We start from the raw sequence: 17,409 nt of genomic DNA, 5'->3' as shown, positions 1-17,409 counted from the left end.
CCTGCAATATTTGCAGCACTGTTGCGTCGTCGGTTCCCACTTGTGATTACGCAATACAGCACTTTGCGTCGATACGTCGCTGCGTTGCGTTCTAGTGGGAACCATGCTTAAGCAATGACTTGAAGTAAATTCAAATCAAGAATGTGTACTTGTACCGTAGTCAAAAGATAGTCTTTAATTGCGTTTGTTCTCCGTACCTTCAAGTTTAATTCAAGAACAATGAATACATTAATAAAGACAAACAAGAGATGCTAGGATTTGTCAAAATCTAAGCTTTTATTTATGTGTGTACAACTCATCAAACATTTTGTGCCAATTTTGTTGTTGCGTGTGACTAAGAATTAATATAAACTAGAATTTAATTCGTCACTTTGACGAATTATAGGTGATCATTCTTATCATTTTAAATGAAATTAATTTTTTTTAAACATGTACGTACGTTAACATACGATAGGAAAATGTTGATGTATGCCATCCTATTATACGCTTATAGTGCTGAGTCATGCCTATTATATGCCATATACAATGTACAGTATATACTGTATATCTATATACAGTGTAGCATAGGTGAAATTATGGGACACACATCAAGTTCAAATTTTTTGGTATGATGGAATTATCAAAATAAACTCGAAGATGACAATTTTGAAAGATAATGAATTGAGCAAATAAATATAAGGATTGGAAGAGAATTTGACACGTAGAAGCGCAATGCGCGCTCTTTGAAATTTGTATAACTTCGACTAAAGAAATTTAAAAACTACTTTTTAACTTCAACTGGCCATATGATAACATCACAACATCCGATAGGCTTAATTTTTATATGAATTCATATCTAAATTTCATCAGCTTTCATAATAAGTTATAATCTTCAAGGTCACCTTTAATTCTGAAGAGCTATAATATTTTCAAATGTAAGGCGTAGCTGAAATTACACGACCTACGTTATTCAAGTTTTTACGCGTGATGATGTCATCAAAATAAAAATATTGACAACTCACAAGAAAGATAATTAATTGAGCAAGCACATACTAAAACTTCTGCGAAAATCGAGCTAAAATAACGGAGATGCGCTCTATTGAATGTGAAAACCCATACAAAACGATAAAAATTACTAATTTTTAAATTAAAGTGGCCATTTGATGACGTCATACCATTTTGTACGTCTAATGTGTACATGAATATGTATCTACAACCCAATGGCTTCCCGAATAAGTTAAAAAAATTGGGGGTCACCTGCCATTCTGAAGAGTTATATTCATTTTAAAAAGGCCTTATTTTTCACCATTTTCATCACTTTGATGCAATTAATTTGCGCATTTTGATATTTTTAACCTGCTCGTATACCGTTATTTTACGTCGGAACTGACTCAAATTTGGTGAATGTACTAAGGATGGTGAGTAGAATGCGATTTGTATAAAAAATTGCAATTTTTACACTTTGTAAGTATCGCGCGCGCAAAATAATTTTTTTGCGCAGTAATTTTTGAAACACGCAAATGGCCTAATTCATGCTCTAAATTGATTAAAACGTAATTTTGAGCTTTTTAAATTTTTAATGCGCGATTTCACGCGCATGACCGTACGTGCGCGCGCGTTTTTATTTGTTAATATTTTTACCCTTGACCTGAAGTTTACGTGTAGTGAATTTCATAAATATGTGATAATGAATTATGGATATATGATTGATAATGTGATTTCACAAAATGGCGTATACGTGGCGTCACGGTTCAGTGATCACGCTGAAAAGCTTATTATGGCTAAGTTAAAGTAATTGAAAGACATTGTGAAATTTTTGTGATCATTGTTGTTCAACTTTTTGAGATATTTGTTACACAAAAAGTGTACAGAAAGAAAAAAAACTAGACATGTAACTCGTCACTTTGACGAGTTTGGTTATCCGCCGCGCAAGTGGTGCAACATTAACATTAAGGGGATAGGTTGAGGACAAAAGGAAATGTTCACGTTGGCATTATGACCTGAACTGAAGAATATGATATGTTGTTATTGCTGAATTTTATTATTTAAATTCATATATAGTATATACACAGTATAATCTGTATCCATATCACATACAGTGTAGAATAGGTGAAATTACGGGACCCGCTATTTATTGCAATTTTTAACATGTTGACGGTTTTAAAATGAAACGCGAAGGTAGCAATTCCGAAAGGAAATTATCTCAGCAACAACGTATTAGCGTGTAGAAGAAATTTGAATACGTGAAATATTGATGCGCGCTCTTTTAAATGTAATGAATTATGACGCAAAAGATGAAAATACGACCTTTTTTATTTAACTGGCCATATGATGACGTCACAACATCCGATTGGCAACATTTTTACATAATTTCGTATCTACAATCCAATAGCTTCCAGAAAAAATTTTAATCGTGATTATCACATTTTATTCTTACGAGCTATAACAGATTAAAATTTACTGTAAAGATGAAATTAATGCCACACGTGATTTAAATTTTTAGGCATGATGACGTCAAAAAAATTAAAATATTTTTAACTCATGCGAAAGATACTTGATTGACCTAGACAAAATCAAAATCGGGGTGAAAATGGAAAACGGATAAGTGGAGATGCGCTCTATTCAATGTGATGAGCTATGACGAAAGATACAAAAATCCTAAATTTTATATTCGCGTGGCCATACGATGACGTCACAATGTCCGGTTAGCCATATTGATACCTGATTCGATATCTACAACTCATCTACTTCCAGAATATGCCATCCACAAAAAGTTGACCGTCTAGTTTAGAAATTACGACTGTTTTAAAAAAGGCATATTTTAAACGAATTTTTTAACCTTTTCGTAAAAAACGCGCGCAAATTGTCCAATTCGACGTGCTCGTATGACGTATCTTTAAGTCGAAATTGTTTAAAATTTGGTAAAATTACTAGAAAAGGCTGGAAAAATATAATTCACGCGAAAAAAGTACGTTTTCAATACTACGTGCGCACCGCACACGTAAAAATGTGCGCACGCGTGGGAATTTTTGACATGCTTAAAACGACATGAAACGCGTAGAAAGTTGATTATAAATTAATTTTGCGCATTTTGAAATTTTAAATGCGCGTGCGCGCGTAACTTTGTGTAAAACACGCAATTTTTTTTCAACAGAAAGTTAGCGCATGATATAAATTAAACTTTTGCAAAGTTTCAAGTTGAAATGTTATTTGGTTGTCGAGCTATGTTAAATACGACAAAATCGTTAAATCGCGCGTAAGTCACGTTGCGCAATTGTAAACGTCATGAAAAGCTTCGCTTGACGACGTTACGTAAATGTCAATATGTTAAGATAGTTACCGAAATGTTATGTTTGCGAGTTTTAGAGAAAAGCGTTACACAAAAATCATACAGAATGATTTCGTACAATCACAAGAGGTTATCCTGCAACTTCGTTGCGGATAACCAATAAAAATAAAGATTTCATACAATAACAATAGGTGATCATTTTATTCTAAATGATCACCTAATTAACCATACAAATATCAGGAACCTAGAAATAATAATAGAGACCTAGGTAAAGCAGGAAAATAGTATATAATCTTATATTATTACGTTAAATGGGACTACTGCGTTTACTGTACTTTTTACAGCCCTTGTTTGGTCGCTGGACCAGAGCCATTTCATCATGTCTTCATTGTCTCATCGTTTTGACATGTCCATTTTAATTTAAATATGACAAGTGTTCTGGAAAAACACAAAGAGACAATAGACAGCATTCCGTTTCGAGTCTGCAGAAACCGTTATCCCACTTGGTATGCGTCTCTTGATACTTAAGCCGTGGTTCCCACTAGGACGAAAAGTGGGAACCGACGACGCAACAGTGCTGCAAACATCGCAGGTTTGATTTCACGCAGGCGGGGGCAAACACAATTATTGGAAGAGCATTTTCTTACGTCGCGTCTTTTGCGTTACGTTACGTCACTAGTGGGAACCACGCTTTAGAGGTTCTAATGGTACACTGTAGGCCTAGTCAACAGATATGACGCTGCAAGATTATGTGACATGATACCGGTATACCGTACAAGAACCAGCCTCGTAGATACTCACGACGGATTTAAAACACGATAACTATGCAGGATTTTAAATTTCTAACTAACATTAGGTATCGATCATGATAATGTCAAAGGTCATCCTAATCCAAGCTAGTTTCACCACATGAATAAAACATGCTGCGGGTCTATTATTAAAGCGTGGTTCCCACTAGCGACGCAACACAAGGACGTAACGCAACGCAAGTGAATTGACCAATCACAAGCGATGGCTTATTCGCTTGTGATTGCTAACTGTCTATAACTTCGCTTGTCATTGGTTAAAACGCTTGCGTTGCGTTTACGTCCTTGCGTTACGTTCTAGTGGGAACCAAGCTTAACCGCAAAATGACCACATAAAATACGATGATTCAGCATTACACCATACTGTTGTTTGATGAGGGAGGGATTGACTGAATCCAATACATTTACTACGACTTAAAATTACTTGTGATAAGCTCTCGGATACAGTATGCCGGAACAATATTCTCTCCGAAGTCTGGAGTTGTATTAAAATTTATCTTGAGTAATACGAATAACATTGGTGATTCATTCACAGTCGGTAATTTATTCGTGAATGTTTGTAACCTATAAAATTAAGATTGTGTACGTTACAACCAGGTACAAACCATACAGAATGTTAACAAGGCCAACATCCATAAGTCGCGTGCTAAAACGCATAGTAATACCAGACCGACAGACCGACGGACCGACCGACCGACATAGTGAACTATAGAGTCGCGTCCACGCTATTAAAAATTAAAAAGCAAAACACAAATTATGAGAAATTACAATGATTATTGGAATGCATTAGACATCGAAAACTCCAACATAAGAACATTATTGAGCACTTTTAGTGGATATGTGCGCTATATAAATTATTATTATTATAACATATTATACAAATAATTGGACCAGTTCAACTTTCAACTCGTGGAAATATTCTTTCCATAAACATTAATTTGTTGTATATTTTTATTTGAGAATAATAATATTCATGATTACAAGGATTTCTCTACAACTACGGAACTGTAAAATGGATTCCCAATAAATATTTGTTTAGTCTACAGATATATTTGACATAATTTGAAATGGCTGAGAAAAAATTAAGCAAAACAAAGTGTTTGAGCGCCTAAATTATGAGACGACCAAAATAAGTGTCAACTATATAAGCCTTGTTTGATTTAGTCACCATTATACCCTGCTCCTATTGCAATTGCTGTGTGGTTATTAATCACATTAGATTAGTCACTTTAAATTCGCCTCAATTTTACTTTGAATAGGATTACCCTAAAGGACGATGTTACAGAGACTTCTCAACTTCACATTGCTTCCTTCCTCCGTAGTGTATTGCAAACATGCTTCAATTAACACAAATGCCTAAATTAACTGGTTTTCCTGATCGGTCTTTAACATTTTGGATGATGCACATTTTGCTATAACTCATATATTCATCATTCAATTGAGTCATTTCAAAACCTTGTAAGCAATTAACAAGTGTGTGGGTTTTAGCTTGATTGAGGATGAGGGTGTATCTCCTAATAATCGAACCAGATGAAGGACAACGTGACATAAAAGAAAAGGATTTGACAATTCTCAGAAAAGGACAGAGAATGAATTTGCATTTTTACACACGTTATTACAAAAAAAGTTACTAAGCCCCAACCGCTGTGATTGGCCAATAGTTACTGACGCACGTTTTATGTAAGCTCCACCCATAACCTCAAACTATCCAATCATGATAGAGTAAGGATGTTTATCTTTGAGTTAGTTGAGGGCAGCATTTAAAAAAGCCCTGTGTTTGATATATTTTTATTTGCAGTAATAACGCAGTATTTTTCAAATATTCCACCAGCGACAAAATACAAAGTAATTGACCTAAAAAGAAAACATTATAATATACACATTTTATAAGTTAGCATTCATTTGAAAATCATTGTAGGCCTACTATACCGGGCATACTCTTAACTAATCATGACATTTGAGATGATATTTTGAAAATGATAAACATTTGCTTTCTCAGTCTCATTGCATTATTTCTAACAGTTTGTTAAAATATTCCGTCTGTGGGTCTGTATAAACAAAGCTCAAGGCAAAAGCATTATTTCTTTTCTTTTTCTTATTTTCTTGATATTTTGAACTTTGTTTTTTTTTGTTCAATTTACGGTGTTATCAATGTTTGATTACTTTGGCTCCTGTGTGTGCATTATTGTATCTAAAAAAATATTTCTACAATGTTTTCTGTAAATGTTGATGCAACAAAAATGTATCCTACTAGACAGTGACGATAAGACCCAAACTAAAATCCACGATTTAAACTATGGATAAATATTCTATATTATCGCATATTAAGTTCAATGACACTATTTTTTAACTTCCTCCATAAATGCTCAACTTCTAAACAATGATAAAGTGCACATATTTAACCTTATGAGAGCAGAGAGGTACCAAAGGTACCTATCACCATCAATATAACATCTGCTGTCAATAAATCAAGTAATAACGTGCCCCCATCACAACAAGTCACTGTAATGTTCGTTCATTTACCAACAACAAACATGGCTGTGAAGAACATGAAGCCGTTTGTTCTATTTGCTTATTTACTCATCCTAATTGGGATTACCGTATCAGATGATTTATTCTGCAACTTTGAGACGGATTTATGCGGATTTACACACGATAGTTCGGTTAATGGAAATTGGAGAAGGATGTACGGAACCGGACACAATCTGAATCCGTTTTTTTTGAACGACTACCCACATACAGACCATACATATGGAAACAACACAGGTGAGTGAGGATGCCGTCGCCGATTTTTTTTACCATATTAAATGATGAGGGTGATCATTAGGGACCCTCAGAGGTTCATTCACAACATATACACAGATGCCTGTCTTTGGTCTTTGGAATATGTGACGGGACTTGAACCCAGGACCCTGGGAGTTGTAGCCAAGCATCATAACCACCAAGCCACAACTCTACTCCATTGTTGGTATTATTATGATGGCAGGATGGTGCCATGCAAAAGTTCCTAAATGTATTAATTAGTTTAATATATTTGGTATTTAATAACAAGCTCTACGTTGGTTAAATATTCATCACAATGGGCTTAGGCCGGGGCTTAGGCCTACTCTATATTGTATGTATAAGGAAACTATAGAGGGTACTCCGAAAGTACAAACCTCCGCCTACTGTAAATTTCCCCTACATAAAATGTCCCCGGAAAATATATATATGTTTTTAAAAAATAGGCTAACTGCACACTAAAAAGGTGTGGATGAGAGTTTGGTGTAATTGTATGTATCCAGCCTCACACAGTTGAAATTGCAGGTTCAAGTCCCGCTAAGTTTTTTTTTTTTTTTTTTTAGTATTTTTTTCTTTTTTTTGATGGACCTTGATCTTTGAGCTGACCCTTCAAAATGTAACCACAATTATATGATGAGTCATTGATCATTGTGGCTACGTTTGGTGAGAATCGGATAAAAATTGTGGCCTCCAGGCTGTTCACAGACACACACACAAACATACAGGGGTGAAAATATAAACTCATTGGCGTTCAAACGGATAGACGAGTAGGCCTACCGTTATATTAAGGAAATGTATATCTTTTTTTCTTATGGTATATCCTGACCAATTTTCATTCTCCATATGGTTTAAATTATTTAAATGATTCGTTGATAATGGTTGCAGTCACGTGGTCAAATTTCAGTTAGTGTTTCCGACCGACCGACCGACCGACATAGTGAGCTGTAGAGTCGCGACTAAAAATAAGGATATAGGTAAACAATAAGGTAACTAAGTAGGTTAGTTCCCCCCCCCCCCCCACAAGTAAAATAACCACCTGTTGGGTAAATTCAAAAGGTCTATTTCCATATAAATATATTCTTACATAATTTGTATTTATAATACCACGTGATGTGCATTACGAAATATGACGATTGTTAATTGTACTTTTTTTCAGGTTATTATATGTTTTATAAAAAAGTTTCTAGAAATCAGCAAGCTGCCCGAATTATATCTCCTTACATTTCACCAATTTCTACTAACAACTACACTGTTTGTGTTCAATTCTGGTACTACATGGAAGGTACTGTCGGAGACCTACGTGTGCGTGTACGTACGAACCCGTCGGACTTGCTGGGGACCCCGCTCTGGTCATTGTCAGGAAATAGAGGCGGTATTTGGCACGCTGCCCAAGTCCAAATACAAGAAAACACAACTAGAACTTACCAGGTAATAGATGATGGAGAAAGAGTTGTCCGAATATCTACGTAGCGTTTTCCCCTTGCCAATTAACTGAAACGTCGAATTACATCAGTTTACTGTTGTCCAGAAATCAACTTAACTGAAACAGACACAACACTCTCAATCGTTATAATTCATAACTCAATTATTTATTTTTATGTAAAAAATCATTTTCCATGTGTTTAAATTAAATAATAATAATTTTTCCCCCGATTTATTTGTATTTAAGAGAGGACCGTGTTAACGCACAGCAGGTTTTTTCTTTTACTTGATTGTGTAATCCTGGTATAAAAAGATGTTAAATAATTAAATGACAATAATCTTGATAATAGAAAGGGAACTAAAACATTTTTATTCTTCTAAATGAATATATGGTACGTATAGGTAGTATTTGAAGGCGATAGTACATCTAGATCTAGCTACGGGTTTTACGACAGCATTTCTATAGATGACGTCACGATAAGAAAGTCCTACTGTCAAGATACAGACGGTAAGTTATTACAAAATTGCACACCACTAAAAAAACACGATTTTTCTAAAAAAATATCGTTGAAAACTTTTACGGGTTATCCTGGCGAATATTTGTTTGCTGTGTTCATGTCTTGCTGTTTGTTATTAGAAAAGAATAAAGAATATTGTTTTTCTAGGCGATATTGAGATTGCGAATGTATCATGTTCGTTTGAGACTTTGGACAACTGTGGTTACCGGCAAGATCAGTCAGACGATTTTAATTGGCGATCTCGTAGAGGTGCAACGGATACAAGGTATACTGGGCCGTCACAGGATCACACATTTGGCACTGAACTCGGTATTGATTTTTACAGTTTTATACCAAAGCAATCCAACAATAGGACACTGAACTCCTTGCCAAGATAGGAACTCTTAACAGTCCTTTGATCTTATGTCTGGCTGCGACAAATATCAACAGTACTGTAGGCATACTATGTACATATTCGGATCGTGTCGCAGCCACAGATAAAGCCTTTGGTCTTTGGAGTTCAGCATCCTGTTGTTAGAATGCCTTGGTTTTAAGTAATGAGAGTTTTTTTCTTCTTCTCAAAAAACTATATTAAAGCGAAAGTATAGTTATGACACGCCATGTGTGCCAAAATGGTTTTCTTTTTTAAGTACTTAGACCTAAGCCAAATCGTTGTCGAGAACTTACACTAATATTAATACAATGTATTTTTTTCTTCAAACTGAGAAATTTCTTAGTAATCGGGGTCAGCTTTGAATTTATATAAAGACATTAGGTCTAGATTATTTATTCTGAGTATGCATGGTATAGGTGAACGTTTTTTAAACCATGCATTCTTTTCAGGACGTTACATGTACATTGAGACATCGCAATATCAGCTAATCGAAGGTCACAAAGCTAGACTGATATCTCCAGTTTGGACCATCACAGAGCCAGAGCAGTGTGTTGAGTTTTGGTATCATATGTATGGATCGGACACAGGGGCGCTAAGTTTGTTCATTCGGTCAGCTGGTGGCGCTATGCCGGCAGACCCAGTTGTAAGAATTGTGGGACATCATATGGACGTTTGGCTTCGCCATGTCTATCTTATGAATAGGACTGGTGATTTTGAGGTATTGTAGGTATATTATTATTATAAGCCTATTTTCATTTTATTAAACATTACATACGGTTCCAACATCATAATATGAGGAAGGATGAAAGTAAGCCGCACATCGTTTTGCGTTAATTTTAGGCTTTGCGGCTCTATTGAATTTTGTAAATCATTTTTGTTATCTTAAAATAATTGTTAAACTTTTATTTCAAAGCTTGTTTTCGAGGCAATGTGTGGCTCAGGTATTTATGGCGATATATCATTGGATGATGTTAGGATCTACGATGGACCGTGTGCAAATAGTAAGTTGGACCTGTGTACCATGATACAATGTGTTTGTAAACATTATGCAAGCCTACTCGTAAAATATAACGATTTTTAAACATGTGTGTACCTGCATTCATTACTACTATTTTGTGTAAAAGTTAAATTTCTTTTTGATCAACAATTCTTAGACACAGTGGAACCAGCAGTTGTTGCTATCGACTTCCTAAAAGCTGGTTGTAATTTTGAATTTGACGATATTTGTAACTACACACAGGACATTGCTGATGTATTTGATTGGAGGCGTAATACTGGTCGAACACCAAGCAGTAATACTGGTCCAACTAACGATCATACATATACAACCTCAGTTGGTAGGTTTAGTACAACTTTGGTAGTGATAAGGTTACCCATAATCTGAATCTGTCGAAGTTTAATTACCAAAAATGGCAAAATGACGTTTTTTGTCAATATAATGGCTTAGAATCAGGCATACTAAAAAATCAATGATCACAATTAAGTTGATTCAGATTACATTATCAAACTCAGTTAGCAAAGTGCAAATTACCAAAAATGACGTTTTTTTTTCAATAAAATGGAATATCATTGTGCCAATTTCACACTCTTTTAAACGTATACATTTATAAATTTGCATACAATGAATATAATGCCTATCAGGCATACTAAAAAGCCAATGATTACATTTAAGTTGATTCAGATTATTTTATCAAACTCAGTTAGCAAAGTGTGACATGTTATGAAGGGTAACAACTCTATACCAAGTTCAATGATTATTACAAGTGCGGAATGTTGTTTAGTACTAATATCCAATGTTATATAACACCTATATAAATTCCTGTCATTTGATTGGACGAATGTGGGTCACATGGCGTGCAATAGTACGCACTATTCAACGATCGTTAAATAGTACTTTTTGAAACATTTTTGTGTACGAAAAAAAAACGTCTAGATGTTATATAAAACAAATAATGAATGTTTTGTATTCGTGTAATGGTACAAATAATGGCACTTGGTGAATGATGAAAGGTTATATCAACGAGGCAAAGCCGAGTTGATATAACCTTTCATCATTCACCTCGTGCCATTATTTGTACCATTGCACTCATAAACATTCATTATTTGTATATTATTGAATGTCTTTCAGGGCACTATATGTACATAGAGGCGTCGCGTCCGAGACGTGAAGGTGATAAGGCAAGACTTCTTACGCAAATTATAAACAATAACAATACGGATATTTGTATTTCTTTCCATTACCACATGTACGGCAGGGGTATCGATTTCCTAAAGATTTATAAAAAAGATGTTGGTGGCGGTTTACCACTTGATCCTATTTATGTAAAACATGGCAATCAGAGAAATGTTTGGCGATTGGAAAAAGTAGACATAAAAGGACAGACTGAAAATTTCCAGGTAAATGCTCTAAAATTATTTCATTAAAAATTGAAAAAGATTGGTTTGTAGTGGAGCTTGCAAGCTTGTCGGTTCAATACTGACCTTGTGCCTAACTCCACTCACAAGCGATGGCTTATTCGCTTGTGATTGCTAACTGTCTATAACTTCGCTTGTCATTGGTTAAAACGCTTGCGTTGCGTTTACGTCCTTGCGTTACGTTCTAGTGGGAACCAAGCTTAAGCCTCAATGAGACGTAGGCATACGTTTACGTTTATAAGCACGATAGATTTGCTCGCTGTTGAATGTGTATGCAATCAAATTAATAATCATAGTAGTAATTTCGGCATAGATTGAATTGCATCAATATGTAGTGGTGTATCCATATGTTAATAAACCTACATGTACCCTACGTAAATTGTTATTGAAACGACGGCAAAGAAGCAGTTGACGTATTTTGGAAAGACTTGCGTGTTTTGGATTAGTTTAGTAGGCCTACTCAAATGTACGTATGTTGGAAAGACTCGCGTATCTTGGTAATTCACCAACCTAACTTCAGATTTTAGACGGTGGTTAGCATATATAGCATACTTTTACATTTGACCGCTGATATGATTAATAGACATAGGCCTACGATTGAATATCACCTAATATTTATTATCAACTCATTATTTTCGAGTGTTACATTTATAATTCATGTAGATTGTATTTGAAGGCACGGTTGGAAATACCGCCTACGGCGATATTGCTATTGACGATATTGAATTCCATGCTGTAGCTTGTGGCAAAGGTACGTGTAGACATCATTTTTTTTAAAGTGGTATAATGAGAATATTCCTTATTCATGCATTAATTTATTCTAATTATCGTTACCAGAAAATTTAGATGACGTGGTTGATTTTTTCGCCTGTGATTTTGAGGGTAACAGCTCCTCTCTTTGCAATTTTGAACAATCACAAATGGATAATTTTGATTGGGAGTTACGTAATGGTTCAACGCACTCTTTGGAAACTGGTCCATCTGCAGATCACACGTATGGCAATAGCAAAGGTAGGTTTGGATTTATGTACATTTTACGTCACACTTTTTAATATATGTTGTAGTAGACCATTCTGTAACACTTTGTAATACATCTTGCAGTTTGTAAAACATTCTGTAACACTTTGTAATACATCTTGCAGTTTGTAAAACATTCTGTAACACTTTGTAATACATCTTGCAGTTTGTAAAACATTCTGTAACACTTTGTAATACATGTTGCAGTTTGTAAAACATTCTTTAACACTTTGTAATACATGTTGCAGTTTGTAAAACATTCTGCAACACTTTGTAATACATGTTGCAGTTTGTAAAACATTCTGTAACACTTTGTAATACATGTTGCAGTTTGTAAAAACATTCTGTAACACATTGTAATACATGTTGCAGTTTGTAAAACATTCTGTAACACTTTGTAATACATGTTGCAGTTTGTAAAAACATTCTGTAACACTTTGTAATACATGTTGCAGTTTGAAAAACATTCTGTAACATTTTTTAATGCACTGTGCAGTTTGTAAACCATTTAGTTACACTCTGTCAAAATTTAATCAAGATTATCGCACTTTATAATAGTTGTCGCACGTGTAACCAATTCTGCCACACGTTGTAATACCTGTTGAAATTGTTAATAATAAATTCAATCAACGTTTTCATTCTAAATCCACACCTCGTCAATGAACAGTGTTACTGTACTATGTGATTGGCATCGCTCCGTAAATTAATTAATAAGTAGTTCGTTAAACATTATAGGACAATATATTTACATCGAAGCCTCAGACCCACGTCGTCCGGGTGAACGAGCTCAACTGACGTCTCCACCAATTGACCCCTCAACCGATCACGTGCTGTGCTTACAATTCTGGTACCACATGAAAGGCGAACACGTAGGATCCCTGAAAGTGTTCAGATACTTCTATACTGAAGGGTATCATCAACGGTTAATGAATATTGAAGGGGAACAAGGTGATAGATGGATTGAAGCTTTGATCCCGATCAATTACGATGTAAACAATGGGTTTATAGAAGAGAGAATTAAGGTATAAAAAATCTCTGTATCCCCAATAGTCACACAGTACACACATACAGGGTGTCACGAAAGCTCAGACCCCCTAAGACCTAAGATCATCACGAAAGCTAAGACCCAACACCTAAGATTACAAATACTAAGATATACTACAGCTTAAAAACAATACTTGTTTATCCATACATAATTTTAAACACAGTAGGTTTCATTTATTACCATAAATATAATTTAATACTACCGCAAAACATAGATAAACTCACATTATTTTCGCCCGTTGAGTAAATGTATATTTTTTCTTTACAACAAACAAACTTGACGGGTTGTTTGTTGATATATATTTACTCCATTGTGTTGGTTCAGAGGATGTTTTTCTTACGCACCTGCCTTTCTTGTATTTTGACTCCAAATAAGTACTTTCAGAAGGAGAAACACATAATGACAAATAAATAAATCCTTTAAATTGATGATTTTACAGATGTGTTTCTTTGTATACTGTAATGTAACTCCTCGAGCTCCCCATGCTCAATGTTTTTGTTTCTATGGAGCGCCAAAAGAGCAACAATAATAGTACAAGTATAAAAACAGAAAGAAAACGAAACAAAAAAACTTATCATGATTTTTAAATTAAAATTTATTTGCCAGTATTTATTTCTTCGTACTTGCATGATTATACTATTATCATTACAATTTTAATTTTACATTGTTCCATCCACACTGTAGATGGACTCCACAGAGTTTTCAGCCCTCTATATAATTTTTGCTCTTTTGACGTTCCATAGAAACAAAAACATTGAACATGGCCCATGGGGTAGGCCTACTGTAACTGTAGGCTAGTCATTTTGTGTGCGAGAAAAACGTCTGTAAAATCATCAATTTAAAAATGTATTTGTTACTTTTTATGTGATTCTTTTTCATGAAAGTGCCAATTCTAAGGTGTGGTATTCAGAATAAATGTTAGGAGTTAAAATACAAGGCAGGTGCGAAAGATAAATATTTGTAATCTTAGGTGTTGGGTCTTAGCTTTCGTGATCTTAGGTCTTAGGGGGTCTGAGCTTTCGTGGTCTGAGCTTTCGTGACACCCCACACATACAACTATCTTTAGTGGCGCAACAGGTTAAATAAATATAGAAGTGTTTTGAATTGAAGTCAGTATATACTATTCCTTCAAAAACAATAAACAACAATAACATTTAGTCATCGTAATGAATGAAACAAGCGCATATAAGCCCTAGCGGTGGTAGTCATGGGTGTATCTCGACCATCTTGACTTAGGGGCAAATCCTTGTCCCATTCCCACTAAAGTCACCTGTAGCTCAACACTAGCCAGCACTCAAAGGAATTTTTTTTTAAATAAAAAATTAAAGATTTTGCTTACTGGTGTAATTGGAAAGGGACATCTCGGAGATATTGCCATCGATGACGTGAGCATAACAAGTCATCACTGTTTTCCATCCGGGGAATCAACAACTGTTACAGAGTTATCATGTGACTTTGAGAGTGGTTTATCACAATGTGGATTTAAACAGAGCGTTAGTGACGTGTTTGATTGGACGTTTCTAAACGCTTCTGCTGATAGCCAGGACATAGCAAATTTTTCGACAGCAACTGAAGGTAATATTATAATAATAGATATAAGATTGTAACTCGATAACAATATTTAATTTGTATTATGGATCGAATCATAGGAATATTTTCTATGATCGAATGCATGGGAGGACAAGGCTTGCGACCAATGTGTAATTATATAGTCTATCAATAAATGTTATAATATAATTCAATCTTAAATATAATGATACTAATTAATATTCTCGAAACTTCTTACTTAGGCCAAACAAATTTCATCTACCTCGATATGGCTAGGCGAGGAAGAGGTGACGTTGCCAACATTGCAACACCGACAATCCTACCTAATATTACTAATCGATGTTTAACATTCAAGTATTTTATGAAAGGGGATGCACAACAACAGCTAAACGTGTACATTTTAGGCGTCAGTGGCTTGAATGACTTTGTAGGATCCGTTTCTTTGAAGAATTCTAGTCAGTGGAAGACATCTCAATTCGACATCTCAGTCAAACAAGATGACCAACAGGTTTTTATCATGTTGAAATAATTTCATTCAATTTATGTTAATTATTTTGAGATTTGATTTAATTTACATTTTACTTAATTTTACTCGGTTTAACTCCCAAGAACGTCTTATTTCAGATTATGTTTGAAGGGGTTGTAGGATTTGCACCAAGAGGCTTCATTGCTTTAGATGACATCACCGTTAAGTTTGGGACCTGTGTCAGAGGTAATATCAAAGGTAACATTGCATTAAATGTTTTCTGATTTTAAAAATATATATTATTTAACAAAAACCCTTATTTGTATAATACTCAAAGTAGAACCCTATTTTGTGGGGGTGGTAGTGTTTGGGATCAGATACTAATAATTTAGTTTTATGTATTATATAAATATAAGCATTGTTAATGTATCGTGCAATCTATTACGGATCTATAATTAAAAATCAAACATATTTCTTGAAGAAATTTGACAATAATGAACCAACTTTTTTTCAACAGCAACCATTAGGCCTACACCCTCTTCGCTGCCCTCTGCTTCAAGTAACCAAGAAAAGAACGCCACCACCGACAACGACGACGACGACGACGACGACGAAAACCTCGACATTGTATCAAAATTATTCATATCGTTCACGCTAATTCTACTATTTATGATATTGCTATCAGTTGCTATCCTGGTAGTTCGCCGAAGATTCGTAAAAAAATCAAGGCAAGCAAAAGATGAACAGCAGTTTCCTTACTCAACTAACCAGAACATATCGGCAGATTTAGCAGTTGATAACCCTGCCTATGAGGTATCCATTTTAAGTAACCTGTCATAGATGGGCTTTAAACCGAATCATGGGTTTACGTTTGTAGATACCTGTAGATGATTATTTGTATATACATATCAATGCCACTTACGGCTAATGATATTTCAATAAAGTGTTTGAAACGTAGGGTTGTGTACATTTGAGAGGTAAAAAACGTCCTCAATCAACCATACTATTTGACAAAAGCCGAAGACGTCAGACTGGTAAGCACGACTATATGTATATACATAGAATCATCTATCACAGACTTATGATTATCAATAGAGAATGCAAGTTACATTTCGAGAATTTAACGTATAAATAGTACACAGATTAGCAATGTTATGATTTACATGAAGCTATGTAGAGGAACGAAACAGCCTTTTCATAGTGCATAGCCTGACCAAACTATGTGGTACGGGATTAGATTTTTTATATTTTGGAAAGTGCCCAATCCATATTCCTTTAAGTTTTACATTGATTGCAGTGACCGTTTGCATGCAAACAACGTCTACCTATTCTACCTAGTCTAGTCTACATTACCAAACTTTGCTACTGTTTTTAATTGATTTTTCTAAACTACAGTCTCTGTTACTGGAGGATGTCATTTTGTTCACCTATAGAATCGATCAACTAGTATGTCAATAAGGTACACACGACCCAACTTCTGCAAACTTAGTTTTCTGCAGTTTGCCCAAGTTACTTGGGACAGGTAACTGTCAGCAAACTTTGGCAGGTCTCAAAACAGACCAGTCGAATATATAAGCTTATGATGTTGTAGCATTAATATTACAAATCATGCAAACAAAGACATTCGACAAAAACACTGTTTTCTTAAGTTTCTATATTAATTATGATAACAAAAAAGTAATACTATACTATACTATTATATTACTGTGCTATCTGAACATCCTAAACCCTAAAGTTTTCCAACAACAAA

At 34.8% G+C, this 17,409-nt stretch overlaps 1 protein-coding gene across 1 annotated transcript; it reads left to right on the top strand.

Annotated features, from left to right (window-relative positions):
* The first annotated feature begins 6,603 nt into the window (after positions 1-6,603).
* Positions 6,604-17,376, top strand: LOC140050896 (MAM and LDL-receptor class A domain-containing protein 1-like). The gene is made up of 15 exons (XM_072095890.1): positions 6,604-6,840; positions 8,012-8,283; positions 8,680-8,785; positions 8,943-9,104; positions 9,618-9,886; positions 10,082-10,169; positions 10,323-10,505; positions 11,297-11,565; positions 12,247-12,334; positions 12,421-12,594; positions 13,336-13,622; positions 14,974-15,220; positions 15,436-15,701; positions 15,818-15,917; positions 16,177-17,376. The coding sequence occupies exons 1-15, from the start codon at positions 6,609-6,611 to the stop codon at positions 16,497-16,499; spliced, it is 3,066 nt and encodes a 1,021-aa protein (XP_071951991.1). The 5' UTR covers positions 6,604-6,608; the 3' UTR covers positions 16,500-17,376.
* The last annotated feature ends 33 nt before the right edge of the window (positions 17,377-17,409 follow it).

The sequence above is a fragment of the Antedon mediterranea genome, chromosome 6 (genome assembly GCF_964355755.1).
Source record: "Antedon mediterranea chromosome 6, ecAntMedi1.1, whole genome shotgun sequence".
Classification (NCBI taxonomy): Eukaryota; Metazoa; Echinodermata; class Crinoidea; order Comatulida; family Antedonidae; genus Antedon; species Antedon mediterranea.
This window is presented reverse-complemented; position numbering and strand designations above follow the sequence as displayed.